Below are 19197 nucleotides of genomic sequence, written 5' to 3'. Positions count from 1 at the left end.
GTAATAGAGGCCCCTTTGCAACCACAAGCACAGCAGCTCTGCAAACAATATAATGATGGTGACCAAAAGCCATGGTGGGAGCTCTGCAGGCCTCACTTGGAGCTCCCTGAAAGCCATGGGAATCTTCCCTACATCATCCATGGCCATTGAGACAACGCTGTCTTACTGTCAAAGCCTTCCGCTAGGTAAGAGGATCCTTTGTGGCATAGAGCATGTCAGAATTGGAACATCACACAGGGCACCAGACGGAAACTTCCTTCCACAAGGAGCTATAGGTACCAACTTTTCATTTTGCCTCGAATGGAGACAAAGAATCCAAATCTAACAATTAAATTGCTTGTGAAATGAAACGGTCTGATATGATATGATAGTCTAAATGACATATTTACAGACTATGTCATTTTGTGACCTATCATATGTCAAAACAACAGAGTTAAACAAAAATGATTAATTCATTTCCCATTGAAACTTCAGCATATTCCCACAAAATGTGTGATTATTGAGTCACATAATTGGTCTATTCCCACAATATTAGTGTTATCACACTGGTATTTTCCAATGGGAAAAAAAATATGTATAGGTTATTTTTCTTTCAGTTCTACTGTCACTTCTTCTCTTGTGGTGTTTGGCTGTTTGCTACAACCCCCTCCAGATTCCTTCCTTTAGCCATCCTGCTTACCTTTCCCACTCCTCCTCCTCTTCCTTCCTACTCTTCCCATGTCCCACTATCTAGCTTATCTCCCCGCATAACCCTCCAACAGTTGTGCTACCCTTGCATGGCTCATGCATCTGGTGTATGGCATCTCTCCCTGTCATTCCTTGTCTCTTACAGGGATCCTTTACTACATTATTTCAGTACAGAGCTCTGTGGTTACCCAGTTCCTTGTTGCTACAAGGTTGTGTTATAATATACTAGTAACAACAATACAGCACCTCAAAGCCCCACCTTCTGAGCAGCTCTCTCTAACTCATATCTGAGGAACCCATGAAATCCCTCATCATCCATCCCTCTCTGGACCAGCCCACTGGCACGATACTACAATATACAAGTGTCAGTGTGTTCACAAGGTTGCCATAATCTCACCTCTTCATCCTTAAGGAGGAAGAGATTAATATCCCAAAATAACTGAGCTCTTGGGGCTCAAATTAACTCAATGTGTTAGGCACTTAATTCCCAATGAAGTTAGACTCCTTGAAAATCCCATCGCTGTACTTGACAAGCAGCACAAAGGGTAGTGGTTTGGAGAGTCAAGAAAGGATAAGTTATGACAATGATAAGTAAATTATAATGATACTTATCAATGCAATAATGCCAGAGGAGAAACCTTGGAGAATTTCTGATTATGAAAGTGGGCAGGCCTGGGGACAATGCATTCCATGGGATTCACTAATGAACTGAGAGCCACTTAATCATTAATTATGAATAGTTCTGCCCAGCTGGCTTTATCTGATGTTCCCATAAGAACAAATGTTGTTCTGATCTTCATAGAAAAGGGGAACAAGAGTGAAATTGACAGTTAACATAGTGTTAAATCTCATTCTTGCTATGCAAGAGGACAAACATGAAATAGAAACATCTTGAGGATAATTGTGCAATCACAAGCAATTAGCAGAGACTGTCTCTAAAGAGTGAATCACTATGGTTACCTGCTTTTGGTATAGAAAGGGAAGGCATGGAATGTGGTGGCTAACTGATTGCCACAAGACCTTTGGTTTAGTACCTAACCACTAAAAAAAAAACATGCATTCAGTTTGGCTTGGATGCAAAAAATTAGCTGAATTACTGCAGGCAAAGGATAAGGGGAATGGGCAACAGAATGAATGAGTAAAAATTCCAGGAGATCAGAAGGGACAGGAACAGATCAGGTTCTTCTAAATTACAGCTATTAACCATGAAGTATGACAAGTTTGTTACTATTGCATATTTCCAAAAACACACAACTGCAACTAGACACTCATGAGAAGGGCTCATGCACAGTGCCACTGATGATGACAACTGATAATGCCAGAGGAGGCCCAGGACTGCAGTGAACAGCAGATTTGATGTGCATGAGTCTACAACACAAAAAGCCACGATGATTTTGGTCTGTATATACAAGGCAGAGTTCACAGGGCTGGGAGATACGAAAGCTACAAAGGGACAAAGTGAAAATAAGATATCCGCTCCTCTGCAGAAGTCATGCTAAAGCTAAAGATGTATGGAGCATTCAGGTCTGGAAATCTAGCCACAATGGCTGGACCTATTAGACAAACTTGGATATACCAGAGAACAGCAACCAAAGTCACTCAAGGGGACAGCTAGATTAATTTGGACAGGATAGAAAGGGTGGGACCTATCTAGCTAAACTGAGTGATGCTAAGACAGGGATTCTGATGTCTGTGAGCATCTAAATGCTGAAAACACCAAGGTCTATTGATGGGTTCTTAGAACATCAAACTTGACAAAGGGTGATATCCTGGTGCTCAGGGAGCTTTGCTTTTGATGTCAATTGAGGCCATATTTCACTTGACAGTGCACTCACAGCAGGGTGATAGGGAGTCCCTCAGCGGGGCATTTTAAAGCAGACAGATCAACCCTGTCCCTTGCAAGAGCTGCTGAAACTAGGGCAGAGGAGTTTACTCACCAGGAAGTTCTCATGCACACACAGTCTGCCCTTCTAGCACTTCTGCCCATAGATGTCAGCATTTGAGTCAGCCCAGTGGCACAACCCACACTCTGTAGGGGAGGGAAAGGGTAATCTGCTGCCTTTCTCAGCCATCTCCAGGGACAGCTCCCAGGTCAAGGGTGAGAGTATGGGGCCAGGCTGAGTTCCCAAGAGCAGTCCCTTCCACCTGCAGCTGGCTGTGATGCATAGACTCAGGGAAAGGGGAAGATGGGATCTCACAGCACCCTGAAAAGAGAAGCACACAAGTGGGTGAATGTGTAACAAGTGAGCCTCCGGGGATACGACCACTGCGTATCTATCTGACACCCCTCCTCATAGCTAGTCCAGAGTTCCATGTTTAATACTGGCACATGACAAATTTGTACCTTCCACCCCAGCCCAGAACTGCAGACTGTTCTGGCTTGGTGGTTCAGGATCTCCCATGACATTTCCAAGCTCAGCAATTATGGCTTTCCCCTCCCAGCCTGCTCCTGGTGCTAAAAGAGCAGCTAACATGGCTACTCAGTGGCATGTTCACTTAATTTCTGTTCTAGATGCAGTTCCCCCTTACCTTCTTCCTTTGGCTTTAGGACTTCTTGGTTCATTTCAGAAGAACTGTGGAATAAGGAATGTTCAGTGTAGCTCCTTCTCTGAGTGTGCTTGAGCCTGTCCCAGTTGGGGTCCTGTGCTGCACTGTGATGAGAAGAAGGGTGGTATTGGGGTCAGAGCACAGACTAAGGATTTGGGTAACTTAGATCTACCCTTGGCTCTGCCACTGACACCATGGGTGACCTTGAGCAAGAAACTTACTCCCGCCCAGCCTCAGATCCCCATGCATAAGCAGAGGCTCAACCTCCTTTGCACTCTGTCTCATTAGAGGGCTTGGGGTTGGGGCAGGGATGCTGCTGCACTATATGTTCATTTGAGTCTCAGCATGGTCCCTTCTATAAGTTAACTGGGGTCTCAAGATGCCTCTGTTAGAGGTGTGTGGAATTGTTTATACTGTAATGAACACTGTGACCACACTGTGAACACTGTGAAAGCACTGCTTCTCCTTCAGAGGCTCCTGACTCCCCATTTGGTCCCCATTTTACAATCACCCTGGGGACATATTACAGATGGAAGATGTTCCGTTAATGGTGTCTGGCCTCCTCCCTTTGTACTGGCTCTGAATATCACTGGAGTCTCCACGTCCCATACAAGGATGAAGGGGAAGGGGTGGATCTTATCTGTCAACATTTCTGCAGTTTCTTGGAGAAAATTCTTCACCTGGGACCAGAGGATCCAGGTTAATTATTGCTGCTCCCTCCTAGTCCCTCTTTTGTCAAAATCCAATCTTTCCTGTGGAACCCTCCTGCAGTAGGAGTTACTGGCTAGGAATTACTGGCTAGGAGTTACTAGTAACTATCATCGTGGATGACAGATCTATTAATAGCTGTTGAACATAAAGGTTGGAGATGTTTCCTTAGGTAATTCTAAACCAGTGAGGGTAGATGTACTGTTGCGCAGATCACTCTAGGTATATCCAGTTCAATGCTTTCCATCTGGATCATCCATTTCTGCCACTGTTGGAGGCAGCATATCTGTTATGCAGTAGGGTAACAGTGAGCCTAAGCCCACTGAGGCAACCAAATGCATAACAATTGATTCACTGGGGCAACTAATGAAAAAAAAAACACAAAACAAAACAGAGAAAGGAGTGGGGGACAAAGTTTCATCATAAGTGTGCCAAGAGGGGGCACCAAGAGGAGCACACTGGCCAATGCTCACCCATGACAAAATCCAAGGAGCCAGTGGATGCATCCCAGTGAAACTCTGCCTGGAGATGTGAATGAATGAGGAACAGGAAGATGGCCCCACAGTCACTGGGGACTTAATGGTTAGAGCTTCCTTCCTGGTCAAGTATATGGCCAACTTTGCAAGGTCCAGGAGGTTAATCAGGAGGTCCCAGGACTTGGTGGAGCCATGAATGGTGAGTGCATAAACAAAGAAGTGTGGGGCATAGTGCAGCCAGAACCTCAGAAACAGATCCTTGCGGAGGAAGTCAAGGGGCTGCAACCTGGTTCCCAGTGGCTTATGGGATCAGAGTAGAATACTGGCTTGTACACTACAGACCCTCACCTTCAAATAGGGACCATTGACAGGATGTGAGGACAGGATGTGAGGACAGAATGATGTACTGTTCTGAGCATGAGAGTGTCAAGCTGGTGGTGATGGACTGTGCAGAAATGGACCCATTTTTTATCCCCCACCCTGTTGTCATGGTGCAGTAGAGAATGACTGTTGGAGACAATACTGAGCTAGATAGATTACTGGTCTGGCACAATATGGAACTTCTTATGTTCTTATGTCCTGCTGCCCCAGTCTGAGAAAAGAAGTGCAATCTGAAAGTCACAGATCACAGCTTTCCAACTTCCCCTTGCTGCTCCTGCTGATTGCTCAGTTCAGCATAATTTGGGTGACTATGTCATCACTTCCCTGGGATGATGCAAGGCTCCTTTTTTTCTTTGAAACACAAAGCCTACCCAACAACTACTATATAAAAGCAGTGGAAGGGATGGGATTCAGCACCAGTCTGCCTGAAAGGCTCCCTGCTCTTGCCTTGCTCCTGCAGCTCCTCCCTACCCAGCAGAAACATGAAGGCTGCTGTGGCTGCCCTCACTGTGCTCCTCCTTGCTTCCTGCTGCTCCTACATCCAGGCTCAGTGTAAGTCCTTTTTTTCTTCTCTAGTTCACACACATCTGACCTCTCTTTCTCTAGTGTGATAGTTCAGGGTTCCTCTCGGTGATATTAAGGTGCATGAAAAGAAAATCTCTCTTCTGTCATTTCCGGTTACAGTCTCCCAGTGTGGTTGCTGAGGGTGAAAGGTGAGGCTGCAATATAGCCCCCAAACAGCCACATTCCATCTTTGTAACTGAACTCTCAAAAACCATGGAAGGACACAAAGAGGTTCCGTTTGAGGCTGGGAGGGGTGTTCTGATCCCCTTAGCCACCTTTAATTCTGGGTTGGAGGAAAGAATCACTGGATTTTCTTGTTTCCTTCCCTTCCAGATGGACCTAACACTCCAACCCTCTGCTGCTTCTCTTATGCATCCAAGAAGATCCCACAGGTCCATTTACTTTCCTACAAGGTCCCTAGCAGCATGTGCTCCCAGCCAGCAGTGATGTGAGTATGCTTTTTCAGAGGTAAACTGTACAACCATGCAGAGAAATGGTAAAACCATGTAAAGGCAAACTGTACAACCATGTAGAGAAATATCCACAGGAAATCCAGACAAATATCCATAGGATGTGCATGTGAATAACCTGTAATACAGATGAGGTCTGTATCTTTAGCTCCTTAAACAGAACACTTTTTAATTTTTTTTTTTAAGACTTATTTAATATTTTTCCAAGTTTCCCTGTGGCCCTTGTTATTTCAGCAATACAAAGCTTGGGCAGCTGCAGATGACTGCTGATGCTTTGAATTCCCATGTAGAAGATCCTTACTTGAGGACTCGCTCTTACTTGAGGGATGGTCTTCTTGCATCCACATTGCTTTCAGTCTTCTGGGCAATTAGAGCACTCATGAAGGAGTAGTGCTGGCTTAGGAAGAAATATCCCACAGTTCCCTTGAAGTCAGGCCCCAGAGGACAAAAAAGCCGAGAGAGAAAAGCAAGGATATCTTGAGAAGTCTGCTAGGGACACCTGGGCCTGGATCCACAACTGGTGCCACCTGGCATAGCTACATCTGCTGGGGATGCAACCTGAGAAATCCATATTGCATCGTACTGCAGATGAGAATAACCAGCCCTCATTCCTATGGGGAAGACTTAGGATGAGGAAGAGGAGAGGCTGTAGCAATGAGATGACATCCCAGTGGGTATACGAGGTAGGAATGATGAGGGCTGCTTCCACACATTTCACCAGGGTCAGATCTAGTGTTTTTGAGCCCAGAAAAGAACACCTTCTCTACAGTAGAAAGAAGCTAGGTTCCTACTGGATTTCTATATCATCAAATAACACTCACAGAGCTGTCAGAAGTGTTGGCAACACTGATTCTGTCTGGTCATGCACAAACAACTGCTATAGCTTGTGGGGGTAGGGGATCTATTTTCTTTCTGCCCACTGTGTAGAATCTGTACAGGCAACCTCCGCTTAATGCTCTTAATTGGTTCCAGAAAAACCAAGCATTAAGTTGAACCGTGTTAAGAGAAACCCATTTCCTCATAGGAATGAATGTAAATAGAGATAATTGGTTACCACCACTTCTTGCCGCAGCTTCTCACTGCTGCCTCTCCCCACACCCCTCCCACCCTCCGGCTGCTCTGGCCCCATGTGCCAGCCTGTGCCCTGCGCTCCTGCCACCCTGCCCTGGGCCCCTGCCTCAGGCACTGGCAGGGGCCCGGCAATCATGCCTGCCCTGCCACTCGCTGCTTCTCACTGTCGTCACTTCTCCCCATCCCCCTGCCCACCAGTTGCTCTGGCACCATGTGCCAGCCTGGGCCCTGTGCTCCTGCCACTCCACCCTGGGCCCCTGCAAACCCCTACCCTGTGGCCCCACACACACGCCCATCCACCCCCTTGCTGCTACTCACTGCTTCTCACCGCCACTTCACTGAGCGCTATAATGAAATTGGCTCAGTGCTAAGAGGAATCAGGTATGAACTTTAAATGAGTGCTATAGCGAAACAGCGCTAAGTGAAACTGCGTGAAGCAGGGGTTGCCTGTACTAAGTTTGTTCTCTCTGCAGCTTCACCACTAAGAGAGGCCGGGAAATCTGTGCTGATCCCAAAGCACAATGGGTCCAGGACTACATGAAAGACCTAAAGCAAAACTGACCAGACCCTCACTACAACAGTTAATGACAGCCATCCTTAATGCTTTGGGATTTTGACAGCAGCCATCCTTCCTTTCAGAGAAACCACTGAATCGTATTTAATTCTTCCTAGGTATTTTAACATTATATTTAAAGATGGTTTTGTTAAGCAGAACAGTTTATCGTATTTAAATTGTGTTTGAGATAAATTAAGATGATTTATTTTTAAACAAAAATGTACAAATGCATCTGAGCACAAAGCTTGATGCTTCGTGGTCATGTACACTATTGTATTGCTAATAAAGATGTTGGCTCATAAACACCTTTGACTCTTTCTACAGCTTGTGCTATTCTGAGTCCTAGTTTGCAGAGACATGTGTGGCTTCCTCAAGAATATATCACTGACTATTGTAACCCCAATTTAAAACAGTCCTTTGCACTAGGCAGTGAAATGGCTCAACTTGATAGGAAAAAAAAAGTATTCGGCAAAAACAAGAATTGATTTATTTATGGGGGAGGGCATTTGTGGACACCATGCTTGGCTTCAGCTGATGTGGCTCTCCTCAGAAATGTGAGATGGGGAGTGTTGTGGTTCCTGGCCTTTTCTGTATCAGGCCTCCTCTCACTTATCTTGAACCAACCTACAACCTTCCGCTTAGTATACTGAGATGTACAAGCCCTTCACACCTTGCCCTGAGAGCCAGGTTCCAGGTGGTTATTCTTGACCCTGAAAGGGTTGTACATCCAGTGGCAGAGAGCACTTTTAGGTGGAGCTGGGCAGGAAGTTCTTTCCTGTTCTGTCCTAGGATAAACACAGCCCAAACTAGCTGATAGCCCAGTTGCATGGATATTCACTATGAATATGATAAGTCAAAGTTCACATGCCTTGATACTAAATAGATCCCTTTGAAAAAGGGAAAGTGAGAATTCCCTACTAATTAAGGAATGTGGGACTGGCATACAAATAAACTGCTCTGGAGCAAACAGAATGGGGACACAACCCTGTTTTCTACTTACCTAGAGAGCCCCCAAACCATTGGATTCTCTATTGAGCAGGATTTGTTCTGCTTTTGAATATAACTACCATTCAGAACTCTCAAGCAAGCTAAGGAAGTATGGGTTGGATGAATAGACTGTAAGGTGGATAGAAAACTGGATGGAGCTTTGGGCTCAAACGGTGTGTCTACATGAGACGCTAACTGCACAGTAGTCTAATTATACTGTGCAGTATCATGAAGGGCAAAACCCATTCTAATATGCTACTGCACAGTAGTATTAGGCTACTGTACAGTTAGCATCACTAAAAAGCTGTGTGCCGGCGCTACTGCACAGTAGCACCAGTTACTGTGCATTGATTTGGTACTTAGTTAGACTAAGACTTGCAGTGGTGATCTTGTTGGGATGGCACTGCCTTGAGGGGGAGATTGGACTAGATGACCTCCTGAGGTCCCTTCCAACTGTAATTTTCAATGATTCTGTGGTTCTATGATTCTTCTCAAACCTTGCCTCTGTATTCCTGCAGACAGTTTTGACTTAAACAATCATCAGTTTTTAAAGCACACCTACTTTGCTCAGCTGCAGACCAGGAAAAATGACATTTGATTCATTCTCAGTCATCTAAGTGGCCATTTTTTGGTCATCTACAGGGCATTTTAGGAACTTACATGCCTAGGGCTGGGGTGTCAGAATACAGCCTGTGAGTTGGATCCAGCCTGCAGAGTTGCTTCATCCAGCCTACCTGGATACTGGCCAGCCAGAGAATTTGAGGGTGGAGCTATCAGGGTATGGGGCTTTCCATGGAATCTGTGTTTCTGGGGTCCCATTGCACACAGGCACCGCAGCCCGCAGGTGGGCAAGTTCTGTGTTGATTGGAACCACCACTGCTTGGCATGCCACCATTCACCCTGTGGCTGCCTGACCAGCTGCCACTGATGTTTGCCCCACCCACATTGCAGCAAGTGACCACTAGGCTTGCAGCCACTTGCCCTACTACCTCTGTCACACCCTGTTCCTAAGGCCACATCATGGTTTCCAGCCAACTCCATTTTCAGGCATCTATGATCTCTGTGTCCACCATGGACATATATATGGGATCCAGACCCTATTGTGTGCACCTAATTTGCTTTACCTTGAAGTTTTCCATACATGCAGGGCTACACACCTGGGACAGAATTCCTCTGGGCATTTAAGTACAGAAAATTACCTGTAGATCATGAAAAATGGCCACTTTGATGACCAGGAAAGAATAAAATGTCACCCATAGAGTTTTATATTAAGTAGACTGTGGGGGCAGTGATTAGATAAAGTAGACAGACAGATTCTGATGACTGCTGTGGGGGCTGTCTGGCCCTGATAGACAGGAAACTCCATCACAGGAAACTCACAATCTAGGCTTTCTTGATAACAGGGTGAGTGCCTGAGAGAAGCCCTAAAGAGGGGGTGGAGCCAGTTCAGGCCCACCAGGGTATAAAACGAGACTCCCAGGCAATCAGGGAGCCAGAGAACAGAGGCAGCAACAAGGGTAAGCAGCTTGCAGGCAGTTTGCTGGGAGCAAGAGGAGGAAAGGGAAGAGAAGCCAGGCACCAGATCCTACCTGGGGAAGGTAAATGATCCAGAGATGCCTGTCACTTTGGTTTGCTGAGTGTTTGTCTAATGGGCTGTGTGTGTTTGGGGCATGTGCTCTGAGAAGCTAGGGGTGTTGCTAACTGAGTGATTGCTGAATGATTGCTGCCTGTTCCTGACAGAAGCCCTAATGAGAGGGTAGAGCCAGTTCAGGTCCAGCAGAGTATAAAAGGAGACTCCCCAGGCGACAAGGGAGCCAATGAACAGGGTAAGCAGTTTGCAAGCAGTTCACAAGTCAGTTTGGTGCCCCTACTGCACTTTGAGGGCAGAGCCTCTCAGCTTGGTGTGAGGAAGAAGAGAAAAAGGAACCCTTTGGGGCCAAGGAGCAGTACATAGACCAGCTTCCAGGCAAGTTCACTAGGAAAGATGTGCTTAAAAGAAGAGCAGTAAGAGAGAAGAGGCTGGTTAAGAGACCCAGGGAAATGGCTGGAGGACTTTGTAATACCAGAGCCACTGCCAATTCCTCTGCTTGCACCTTTGAGGTTTCTGTCCCAGCAGAACTGCTCACCATCAAGGATTCCACCCAGGTCCAGTTTCAGTGCTGTAGGAACTGCAGCTTGCAGGTTCCTTCCACTGATGGCTAGGTCAGGGAGTGCCTGTAGTGTGAACGATGCCTCCTGGTGGTGTCTCCCAGGGAACATGAAAGAGAGCTGCAGGAGGAGGTGTCAAGGCTCCAAAGCATCCTCAACCAAATGGAGTTCATCAATTCGATGCTGGAGGAGACCTCCAGGACTGTGGAGGAAAAACTGCCAGAGGCAGTGCTAGAGAAGAGAGGTCATGAACTCCCAGGAAGGTTCAAGATGGAAACTTGTGACCTCTGGCAGCAAGCAGAAATCTTCATCTCCACCTACAACAGTTTGTCTGGAGAACAGATATGGAGCCCTAGCATAGAAGGTGAGGAGCACATTCCATTGGTGGAGGAGGACATGTCACGCTTCCCCAAGTAGGAAGGATCATGACAACCACCACCAAAAAGAAGTGATGGGTGGTGGTGGTTGGAGACTCCCTTCTGCGGGGGATGGAGGGATCTATCTGACAATCTGACCTGTTGTCTTGGGAAGTCTGCTGCTTGCCTCAGGCTCAGATCCATGATGTCATGGAGGGATTACCAAGACTCATCCATTCCTCTGACTACTACCCCATGCTGCTCATCCATGTGGGCACCAATGATACTGCCAGGGGAGAACATGAACAGATCAAAAGGGACTACAGAGCTCTGGGTGCAAGGGTGAAGGGGATAGGGTCTCAGGTTGTGTTCTCTTCAATCCTTCTGGTCAAGGGAAAGGGCCTAGGCAGGAGCGGGTGCATCCTGCAGATCAATGCCTGGCTGCACAAGTGGTGTTGCTAGCAGGCATTCGGCTTCTTTGACCATGGGATGATGTTTCAAGAAGAAGGATTGCTGGGAAGAGATGGGATTCACCTGATGAAGAGAGAGAAGAGCATCTTGGCAGATGGGCTTGCTAACCTAGTGAGGAGGGCTTTAAACTAAGTTCACCAGGAGATGGAGATGAAAGCCCTGAGGTAAGTGGGGAAGTGGGTGACCTGGAGGAAGAGAAACCAGGAAGGGGCAACAGGGGAGGTGTTCTCATTCTTCCTGAGAAATAAGGGCAATCAAATAGTTACCTTAGATACCAGTGCACAAATGCACGGAGCCTGGGAAACAAACAGGAAGAACTGGAAGTCCTTGCAGAGTCACAGAACTATGATGTGATTGGGATAATAGAGACTTGATGGGAGCTCACATGACTGACCCAATGTCATGGATGGGTATAAACAGGCAGGGGAGAAGAAGAGGAGGAGTTGCAATTAATGTAAAAGAGCCATATGATTTCTCACATCTCCAGTATGAAACTGGAGATAGGTTTGTTGAAAGTCTCTGGGTTAGGGCCAGAGGAGAGAGCAACAAGGGTGATGTTCCGGTGCAAATGCTAGAGCAGTCAACTAGGGGCTGTGCCCTTCTTGACCTGCTGCTCACAAACAGGGAAAAATTGGTGGGGAAAGTAGTAGCAGATGGCAACTTAGGCAGCAGTGACCACAAGATGATTGTGTTCAGGATCCTGAGGAAAGGAAGGATGGAGAGCAGCAGAGTAAGGACCCTGGACTTCAGAAAAGCAGACTTTGACTATCTCAGGGAACTCATGGTTAGGATCCCCTGGGAAGCCAGTCTGAGGGGGAGAGGGGCCTAGGAGAGCTGACTGTACTTTATAGAAGCTTTACTGAGAGTGCAGGAACAAACCATCCTGATGTGCAGGAAGACTAGCAAGTTTGGCGGAAGAGCAGTTTGACTTAGCAGAGAACTAATCAGTAAACTAAATAACAAAAAAGGAAGCTTATAAAAAGTGGAAACTTGGACAAATGACTAGGGAGAATGCAACTTCCCATGCCTTTCTCCTGAGTGTCATGAATTTGGATTCTTTAAGAATCTCGCCATGGATTCTTGGGCTGCACAGCCAGGCTAGTGGGAGTGGCCTTGGGTCAGATCCCCAGGGGTCTCTCCTGCCATGTCTTTGATAAGGGGCTTTAAGTCAGGAGGACGATATTTGATCCTGTCCCCCTGGTTCTTTCCCTTGGCCATCCTCGTGGCAACCTCTTCTTGGGGCTCCACCTCCCCTACACCCCGCCTAATGCCAACCATGATGGTACTTGTTGGGGCCGATGTTCGCGCCCTCCCCGGCTCTCGGTCCCTTGGAGCTGTGGTAGTTGACCACTGGTGTAACTAGTGCCAAGCGCTCTCTGTGGTCCCTCTCTGCCTTCTGGTCTATGTGGAGCTGGGTTCTACCGAGGCTGCCGCCTCCCTTGATGTGTCACTGATTCTCTGAGTTCAGTACCTGTTGCTGGTTGTATGGTTCAGGGTCCCGTCTTCACTGCATCTGTCACTGACCCAGTCACTGGGGCTACTGGCTCTGGCCCACAATGAGTCTGCCAGTGGCTTCTTGGGCCCACACTGGCCCAGTATTCCCTCCACACTTCCTTCCTGAGGGAGCCACAAAGCCTCTTACTGCTCCACGCTTTCCGGCTGCTCTGGCCCTTCTGGGTCAGCCAGGGATGCTCCTTCCAGTCCCCCCAGCTCCCTTACAGGTGAGCCTTTTCTGTTGGCTCGGGCTGCTTGCCCAGCCATTTGCCCTTGGCACACTTTTATAAAGCATGGCCAGGCAGACACGGGAGCCGTTCCCAGCTCCTCCCGGCTCCATTGTGGGTTTTTTCTTTGATCTTCAACCACGGTGGCTGGAACCACTGCAGTTTCACTCTCACCACGAACAGCTGCCAGCGTGGTATCCCGCTGCCTCTCCCCTTCTCCTGGTAAGTTTTCCTTACAGAGGAGTATACAAGTATTACTCAGGCATGCAGCAATGAAGTCAGGAAAACCAAAGCACAATTGGAGTTGCAGATAGCAAGGAATATGAAGGGTAATAGGAAGGGTTTCTACAAGTATGTCAGTAACAAGAGGAAGACCAGGACAGTGTGGGTCCCTTACTGAATGGGGGAGGGAAACTTGTGACATAGGATGCAGAAAAGGCTGAAATATTCAATGATTTTTTCATCTCAATCTTCAGAGGCAAGTCAGCTCCCAGACTACTGCACCAGGAAGTACAGTTGGGGAAGGAGGTGAGCAGCCCTCAGTGGTGAAAGAACAGATTAGGGGCTATTTAGAAAAGCTAAATACATGAATGACAGATGCCTCTGGAGGCTAGGCGGGCACGGTGACTGACCACAGATGGCGGCAGCGATGGTGGCGGTGAGTGGTGAGCTTCCGCAGGTGGCCACCGTGGTGTCAGTTTCAAGGTCAGGGGATGGGTAGTGAGCACCGACCAGCAGTTGACAACCACCTGCAGATGCCACCAACAGCGTAGGCAGTGGCCAGTGGTGATCAGCGACCACACACAGATGCCGCTGGCAGTGTTGGCGGCAGGGGGGGGGAAGCAGCGGTAAGTGGTGGTAAACCAGCAGTGTCAGCAGCACTTCTGTCAGGGGGTGCACCACCAATCTCAGGGGGTGCACATGCACCCACGTGCACCCCTTATGCATCGCCAATGGCTAAATGTGTGAAAGTCCATGGGGCCAGATGGGATGCACCCAAGGGTGTTGAAGGAGTTGGCTGATGTGTTTGCAAAGCCACTGGCAATAATCTTTGAAAATTTATAGCAATCAGGAGAGGTCCCAGATTATTGGAAATGGGCAAACATAGTGCCTATATTTAAGAAAAGGAAAAAGGAGGATCCAGGGAACTACAAATCAGTCAGCCACACCTCAGTCCCTGGAAAAAAATAATGGAGTAGGAATCCATGAGTGTAGGAGGGCTATTAGGAAGGCCAAGGCAGAGATGGAACTCAGGCTAGCGTCCAGGATTAAGGACAACAAAAAGTCCTTTTTCAAGTACATTGGGAGCAAGAAGAGGGCACCAGGCAATGTAGGGCGCCTGCAAGTCACAAACGGTAATCTGGTGGCCATGCCAGACAAGAAAGCTGATATTTTTTAAGTTTCTGTGCCTCTGTTTTCTTGAACAGCGATCGGCATATCCCACCTACCAGAGGTAGGGACAATATTGGGGATAGCTCTATTAAACCTTCAGTCACAGCAGACAAGGCCTGTTCTCTTGTCCTCTGATCATATGGGGCAATCAGCATAGGTTCATCAAAGGCAGGTCCTGCCTGACCAACCTGATTGCCTTTTATGACCAAGTAACTAAATCCTTGGATGATAGTGTCACCATGGACATAGTCTTTCTAGACTTTAACAAGGCCTTTTACACTGTCTCTCACCCCATCCTCATCAATGTCAATAAATTAAGCGACTGTGGCATTGATGCCTACACAGTTGGATGGGTAAAAAATTGGCTGACAGGGCGCACCCAGAGAGTAGTGGTGGATGGGTTGTACTCAACCTGGTGAGATGTGAGCAGTGGGGTATCCCAAGGCTCAGTCCTTGGGCCCGCACTGTTTAACATCTTCATCAGCGACTTGGACAAGGGGGTGGAAAGCACACTGTCCAAGTTTGCTGATGACATTAAGATATGGGGTGAGGTGGACACACTTGAAGAGAGGGAGAGGCTGCAACTAGATTTAGACAGACTACAAAAGTGGGCAGATGAGAATAGGATGGGGTTCAACGTAGACAAATACAGGGTGCTGCACTTTGGGAGAAGGAATCCACAGCATACATAGAGGTTGGGGAGCTCCCTTCTTGAAAGCACAGAGGTGGAAAAGGATCTTGGAGTCATTATTGACTCCAAGATGAACATGACCCGCCAATGCCAGACCGCAGCCAGCAAGGCCAGCCAGACCTTGTCATGCATCCAAAGGTGCATCTCAAGCCGGTCCAGAGAGGTGATACTCCCCCTGTATGCGACTTTGGTCAGGCCACAGTAGGAGTACTGCATCCAGTACTGGGCACCAGACTTGAAAAGGGATGTGGCCAGCCTGGAGAGGGTTTAGAAGATGGCCACCCACTTGGTGAGAGGGCAGCGGGACAGGACCTATGAGGGGAGACTGAAGGACCTGAACCTGTTCAGCCTCAGCAAGAGGAGGCTGAGGGGGGACCTGGTGGCTACCTACAAGCTCATCAGGGGAGATCAACAGCAAATAGGCAGAGCTCTTTTCTCCCCAGCACCACCTGGGGTGACAAGAAACAATGGTCATAAGCTGATGGAGAATAGGTTTAGGATGGAGATCACAAGGCAATATTTTACAGTTAGGGTGGCCAAAATCTGGAACCAACTTCCCAGGGAGGTGGTCCTCCCCCCTACCTTGGGCATATTCAAGAGGGGGTTGGATGATCACCTGTCTGGGGTCTTGTGAACCCAGCATTCATTCCTGCCTGTGGCAGGGGGTCAGGCTAGATGATCTGTTCAGGTCCCTCCTGACTCTAGCTACTATGGTACTATGATTTCAAAGCACTTGGAGGAGAACAAGGTGATTAGGAACAGTCAGCATGAACTCACCAAGGGCAAGTCATGCCTGACTAACCCAATTGCCTTCTATGATGAGATGACTGGATCTGTGAATGCAGGGAGACCAGTAGACATAGCATACCTTGATTTTGTGAGGCTTTTGCTACTGTCTCCCACAACATTCTCGCAGGCAAGCTAAGGAAGATAGGATAGAAAACTGGTTTGAGCATCGGGCTCAGAGGGTAGGAATCAATGGGTTGATGTCTAATTGGCAGCCGGTATCAAGTGGAGTACCCAAGGGGTCGGTCCTGGGGCTGTTTTTGTTCAATAGATTCATCAATGGCATGGAAAATGTCATAGAGTGCACCCTCAGCAAGTTTGCAGATGACACCAAGTTACAGGGAGTAGTAAATATGCTGGAGGGTAGGGCTAGGATTCAGAGTGACCTCAACAAATTGGAGGATTGGGTCAAAATGAATTGAACGAGGTTCAACAAGGACAAGTGCAAAGTCCTGCACTTAGGACAGCACAATCCCATGCACCACTACAGCCTGGTGACTGACTGGCTGGGCAGCAGCTCTGCAGAAAAAAAAAGAAATCCTGTGGGCTACAGTGGACAATAAACTGAATATGAGCCACCAGTGTGCCCTTATTGCCAAGAAGATTAACGGCATACTGGGCTGCATTGGTAGAAGTGTTGCCAGCAGGTCAAGGCAAGTGATTATTCCTATCTATTTAGCACTGGTGAGGCCACATCTGGAGTACTATGTTCAGTTTTGGGCCCCCCACTACAGAAAGCATGTGGACAAATTGGAGAGAATCCAGCAGAGGGCAATAAAAATGGTGAGGGCCTGGGGTACATGACTTATGAGGAAAGGCTGAGGGAGCTGGTCTTATTTAGTCTAGAGAACAGAAGACCAAGAAGAGATTTAATAGCAGCCTTCAACTACCTGAAACAGGGTTCGAAAAAGGATGGAGGTAGACTATTTTCAGTAGTGGCAGATGACAGAACAAGGAGCAATGATCTCAAGTTGCAGCAACAGAAGTAGGTTAGATATTAGGAAGAATTTTCTCACTAGGAGGGTAGTAAAACACTAGAACACAGAGTCAGATTATGACATGTTGGGGCCCTAAACTAGGGGTTCCCAACCTTTCCATGACGTGGCCAGGCAAGTTGAGGACCGCAAGCAGCTGTGGCCCAGCAAACTGCAGACCACCACGTGGAGCCCTGTGGCTGGAGTTTCTGGATGGAACACAAGTAAAGATACTTACACCCCCCTGGGCAGGGGGGTGGGCCCATATCTCAACCATGGCTGCCGCGGGCCCCGCAGAAGGAGTCACAGCCTCCCCACCTGGCTCTGGTTTGCTGGTTTGTGGTCACTTACGGTCCAGCAGCTGACCCTTCACAGCCCAGGCCCTTGTAATTTGAGGCTTTAAGATGAAGTTTACTTAGCCTATGCCTAAATCCAGCACTGCTGGAACAGATTACCCAGAGAGGTGGTGGAAGCTCCATCATTGGAGGCTTTTTAGACCCAACTAGACAAAGCTTTGGCTGGGATGATCTAGCTGGGAATGGTCCTGCTTTGAGCAGGGGTTTGGACCAAGTGCGTTGGACTACATGGCCTCCTGAGGTCCCTTCCAAGCCTAATTTTGTATGAGTCTATGAAGCTCATGAGGCAATTAAACTGAGAGCTGAGTGAGCCACAGAGGTCACTAACATTCCAAATGAGCTTCAGAGTTATCAGCTGGGCTGTTGTGGGTACCACCTGACACAAGACAGGACACTCATTACCTGCAAAGCTCCACCTAAAACCCACCTCTCTACCATAGACATAGAGCTAGGAATTGGCACTTGGAATTCTGGTTCCTATGTAGGACATGAAGATCTCATATCATCCTCCCCTTCCCATTCTGCTGAGTGATAGGAGTGGCTTTGTCCTAAGTGAGAGGGGACCTTATACAGAAAAGTTAAGGAATGACTGCTGTAACCAGTAGTGTAACAAGCAGGGATTATGCTTTTGGTAAACCATGTAGGAGAGTGAGGTTTCCAAGAACAGGGGGGCAGGGGGCTGGCTGGCATGCGGGAGTTCTGAAAGTAGCGGGCAGGGCTAGGTTAGGGGTCACTGGAGTCTTACACAGTCTCCAGCTGCTGCCACTATGTGCTCTGTCCACCACAGTTCTTGCTCTTGAAGCTACAGCAGCACCGTCGTGTCCATGCATTGGCATCTGCTGCAAGAACAACACTGTGAGGCTGCTCTTGCTTTCAAGGCACAGACTCCACGGGGTTGGGGGATGAGTTTGGCATCCCTCTTAAGACAGCTTCCCAGGCTGGTACCCCTCTTGTCCACCTTTAGTTTCACTAGTGGTTGTAATCACAGCACATTCTGACTCCCACATGTCTGAGATAAGCCACATGACCTGACAGCAAACATGGTGCCCTCAAATGCCCTCTCCCACAAGTGAATACCAACATCATGTTTTTTTTTTCTTTTCAAGTTAAGCTGTTTCACTGCCAACTGTAAAGGGCTGTTTTTAATTGGGATTGCAATACGCAGAAATATATTTTCCAGAAAACCACACCTCACACTAACACAAGCTATAGAAGTAGACAATTTTTTTTTAAATGGGCAAACATCTTTATTAACAATCATAGCATAGTCTATGACTGTAAAACTTGTCTTTTCTTTTAAAAAAAATATTTAATCTTAAATTATTTGTGTTTGATATAAATTAAATAAAATAAATTGTTCTCTTTAACAATAACATCTTCAAATATACCAACATTCCTAAAAACAATTAAATACAATTATATTATTTCCCTGAAAGAGGGATTGCTGCTGTCAGAAGCCCAAGGCATGAGGAATGATGGTCGGTAAGTGCTGTAGTGAGGAGCTGGTCAGTTTCTCTCAAGATGTTTCATGTAGTCCTGGACCCATTTTTCATTGGGGTCAGCACAGACTTCCCGGCCTTTCTTAGTGGTGAAGCTGAAGAGAGAACAACACAGTTCAGACTTCTCAAAAGGAGAAGAGATAAAATTGATCCACCAGCCCCAAGACACAAACTACAGATGGGTTGTTCATAGAGGACTAGATGGAATCTGTATTGCCCAATGCTCCAAATAGCAATGTGACTTATTTAATCAAAAAACTCAACTCCTCTCCACTATAGGAAAGCTGATCTCTGCTGGACTGAAGCACACATACCGAGTCTGGTCCCAGTGAAACAAATGGCAGCAGCACTCATCA

The 19197-nt window shown here is 47.4% G+C and overlaps 2 protein-coding genes across 2 annotated transcripts in view; one reads left to right on the top strand and one right to left on the bottom strand.

Annotated features, from left to right (window-relative positions):
* Positions 1 to 5176: 5176 nt before the first annotated feature.
* Positions 5177 to 7752, top strand: LOC102372206 (C-C motif chemokine 4-like). The gene is made up of 3 exons (XM_006038418.2): positions 5177 to 5351; positions 5697 to 5811; positions 7378 to 7752. The coding sequence occupies exons 1-3, from the start codon at positions 5282 to 5284 to the stop codon at positions 7463 to 7465; spliced, it is 273 nt and encodes a 90-aa protein (XP_006038480.1). The 5' UTR covers positions 5177 to 5281; the 3' UTR covers positions 7466 to 7752.
* A 10822-nt stretch (positions 7753 to 18574) lies between these two features.
* LOC102371955 (C-C motif chemokine 3-like) overlaps positions 18575 to 19197 on the bottom strand; it is a 7136-nt gene continuing 6513 nt past the window's right edge. Inside the window, exon 4 of the mRNA XM_006038417.3 lies at positions 18575 to 18936. Coding sequence (XP_006038479.1) covers positions 18849 to 18936 — 88 coding nt within the window. The 3' untranslated portion in view covers positions 18575 to 18848. The remainder of the gene's footprint in view (positions 18937 to 19197) is intronic.

The sequence above is a fragment of the Alligator sinensis genome, unplaced genomic scaffold (genome assembly GCF_000455745.1).
Source record: "Alligator sinensis unplaced genomic scaffold, ASM45574v1 scaffold586_1, whole genome shotgun sequence".
NCBI lineage: Eukaryota > Metazoa > Chordata > Crocodylia > Alligatoridae > Alligator > Alligator sinensis.
The sequence above is the reverse complement of the archived record's forward strand: the minus strand, read 5'-3'. Positions and strand labels throughout refer to the sequence as shown.

Bases quoted from the DNA above. Each gene is read 5' to 3' on its own strand.
- LOC102372206 (XM_006038418.2), top strand. From the start codon at position 5,282: ATGAAGGCTGCTGTGGCTGCCCTCACTGTGCTCCTCCTTGCTTCCTGC. The intron at 5,352-5,696 runs GTAAGTCCTTTT...CTTCCCTTCCAG, and splicing joins CTCCTACATCCAGGCTCAGT to ATGGACCTAACACTCCAACC. The intron at 5,812-7,377 runs GTGAGTATGCTT...TTCTCTCTGCAG, and splicing joins TGCTCCCAGCCAGCAGTGAT to CTTCACCACTAAGAGAGGCC.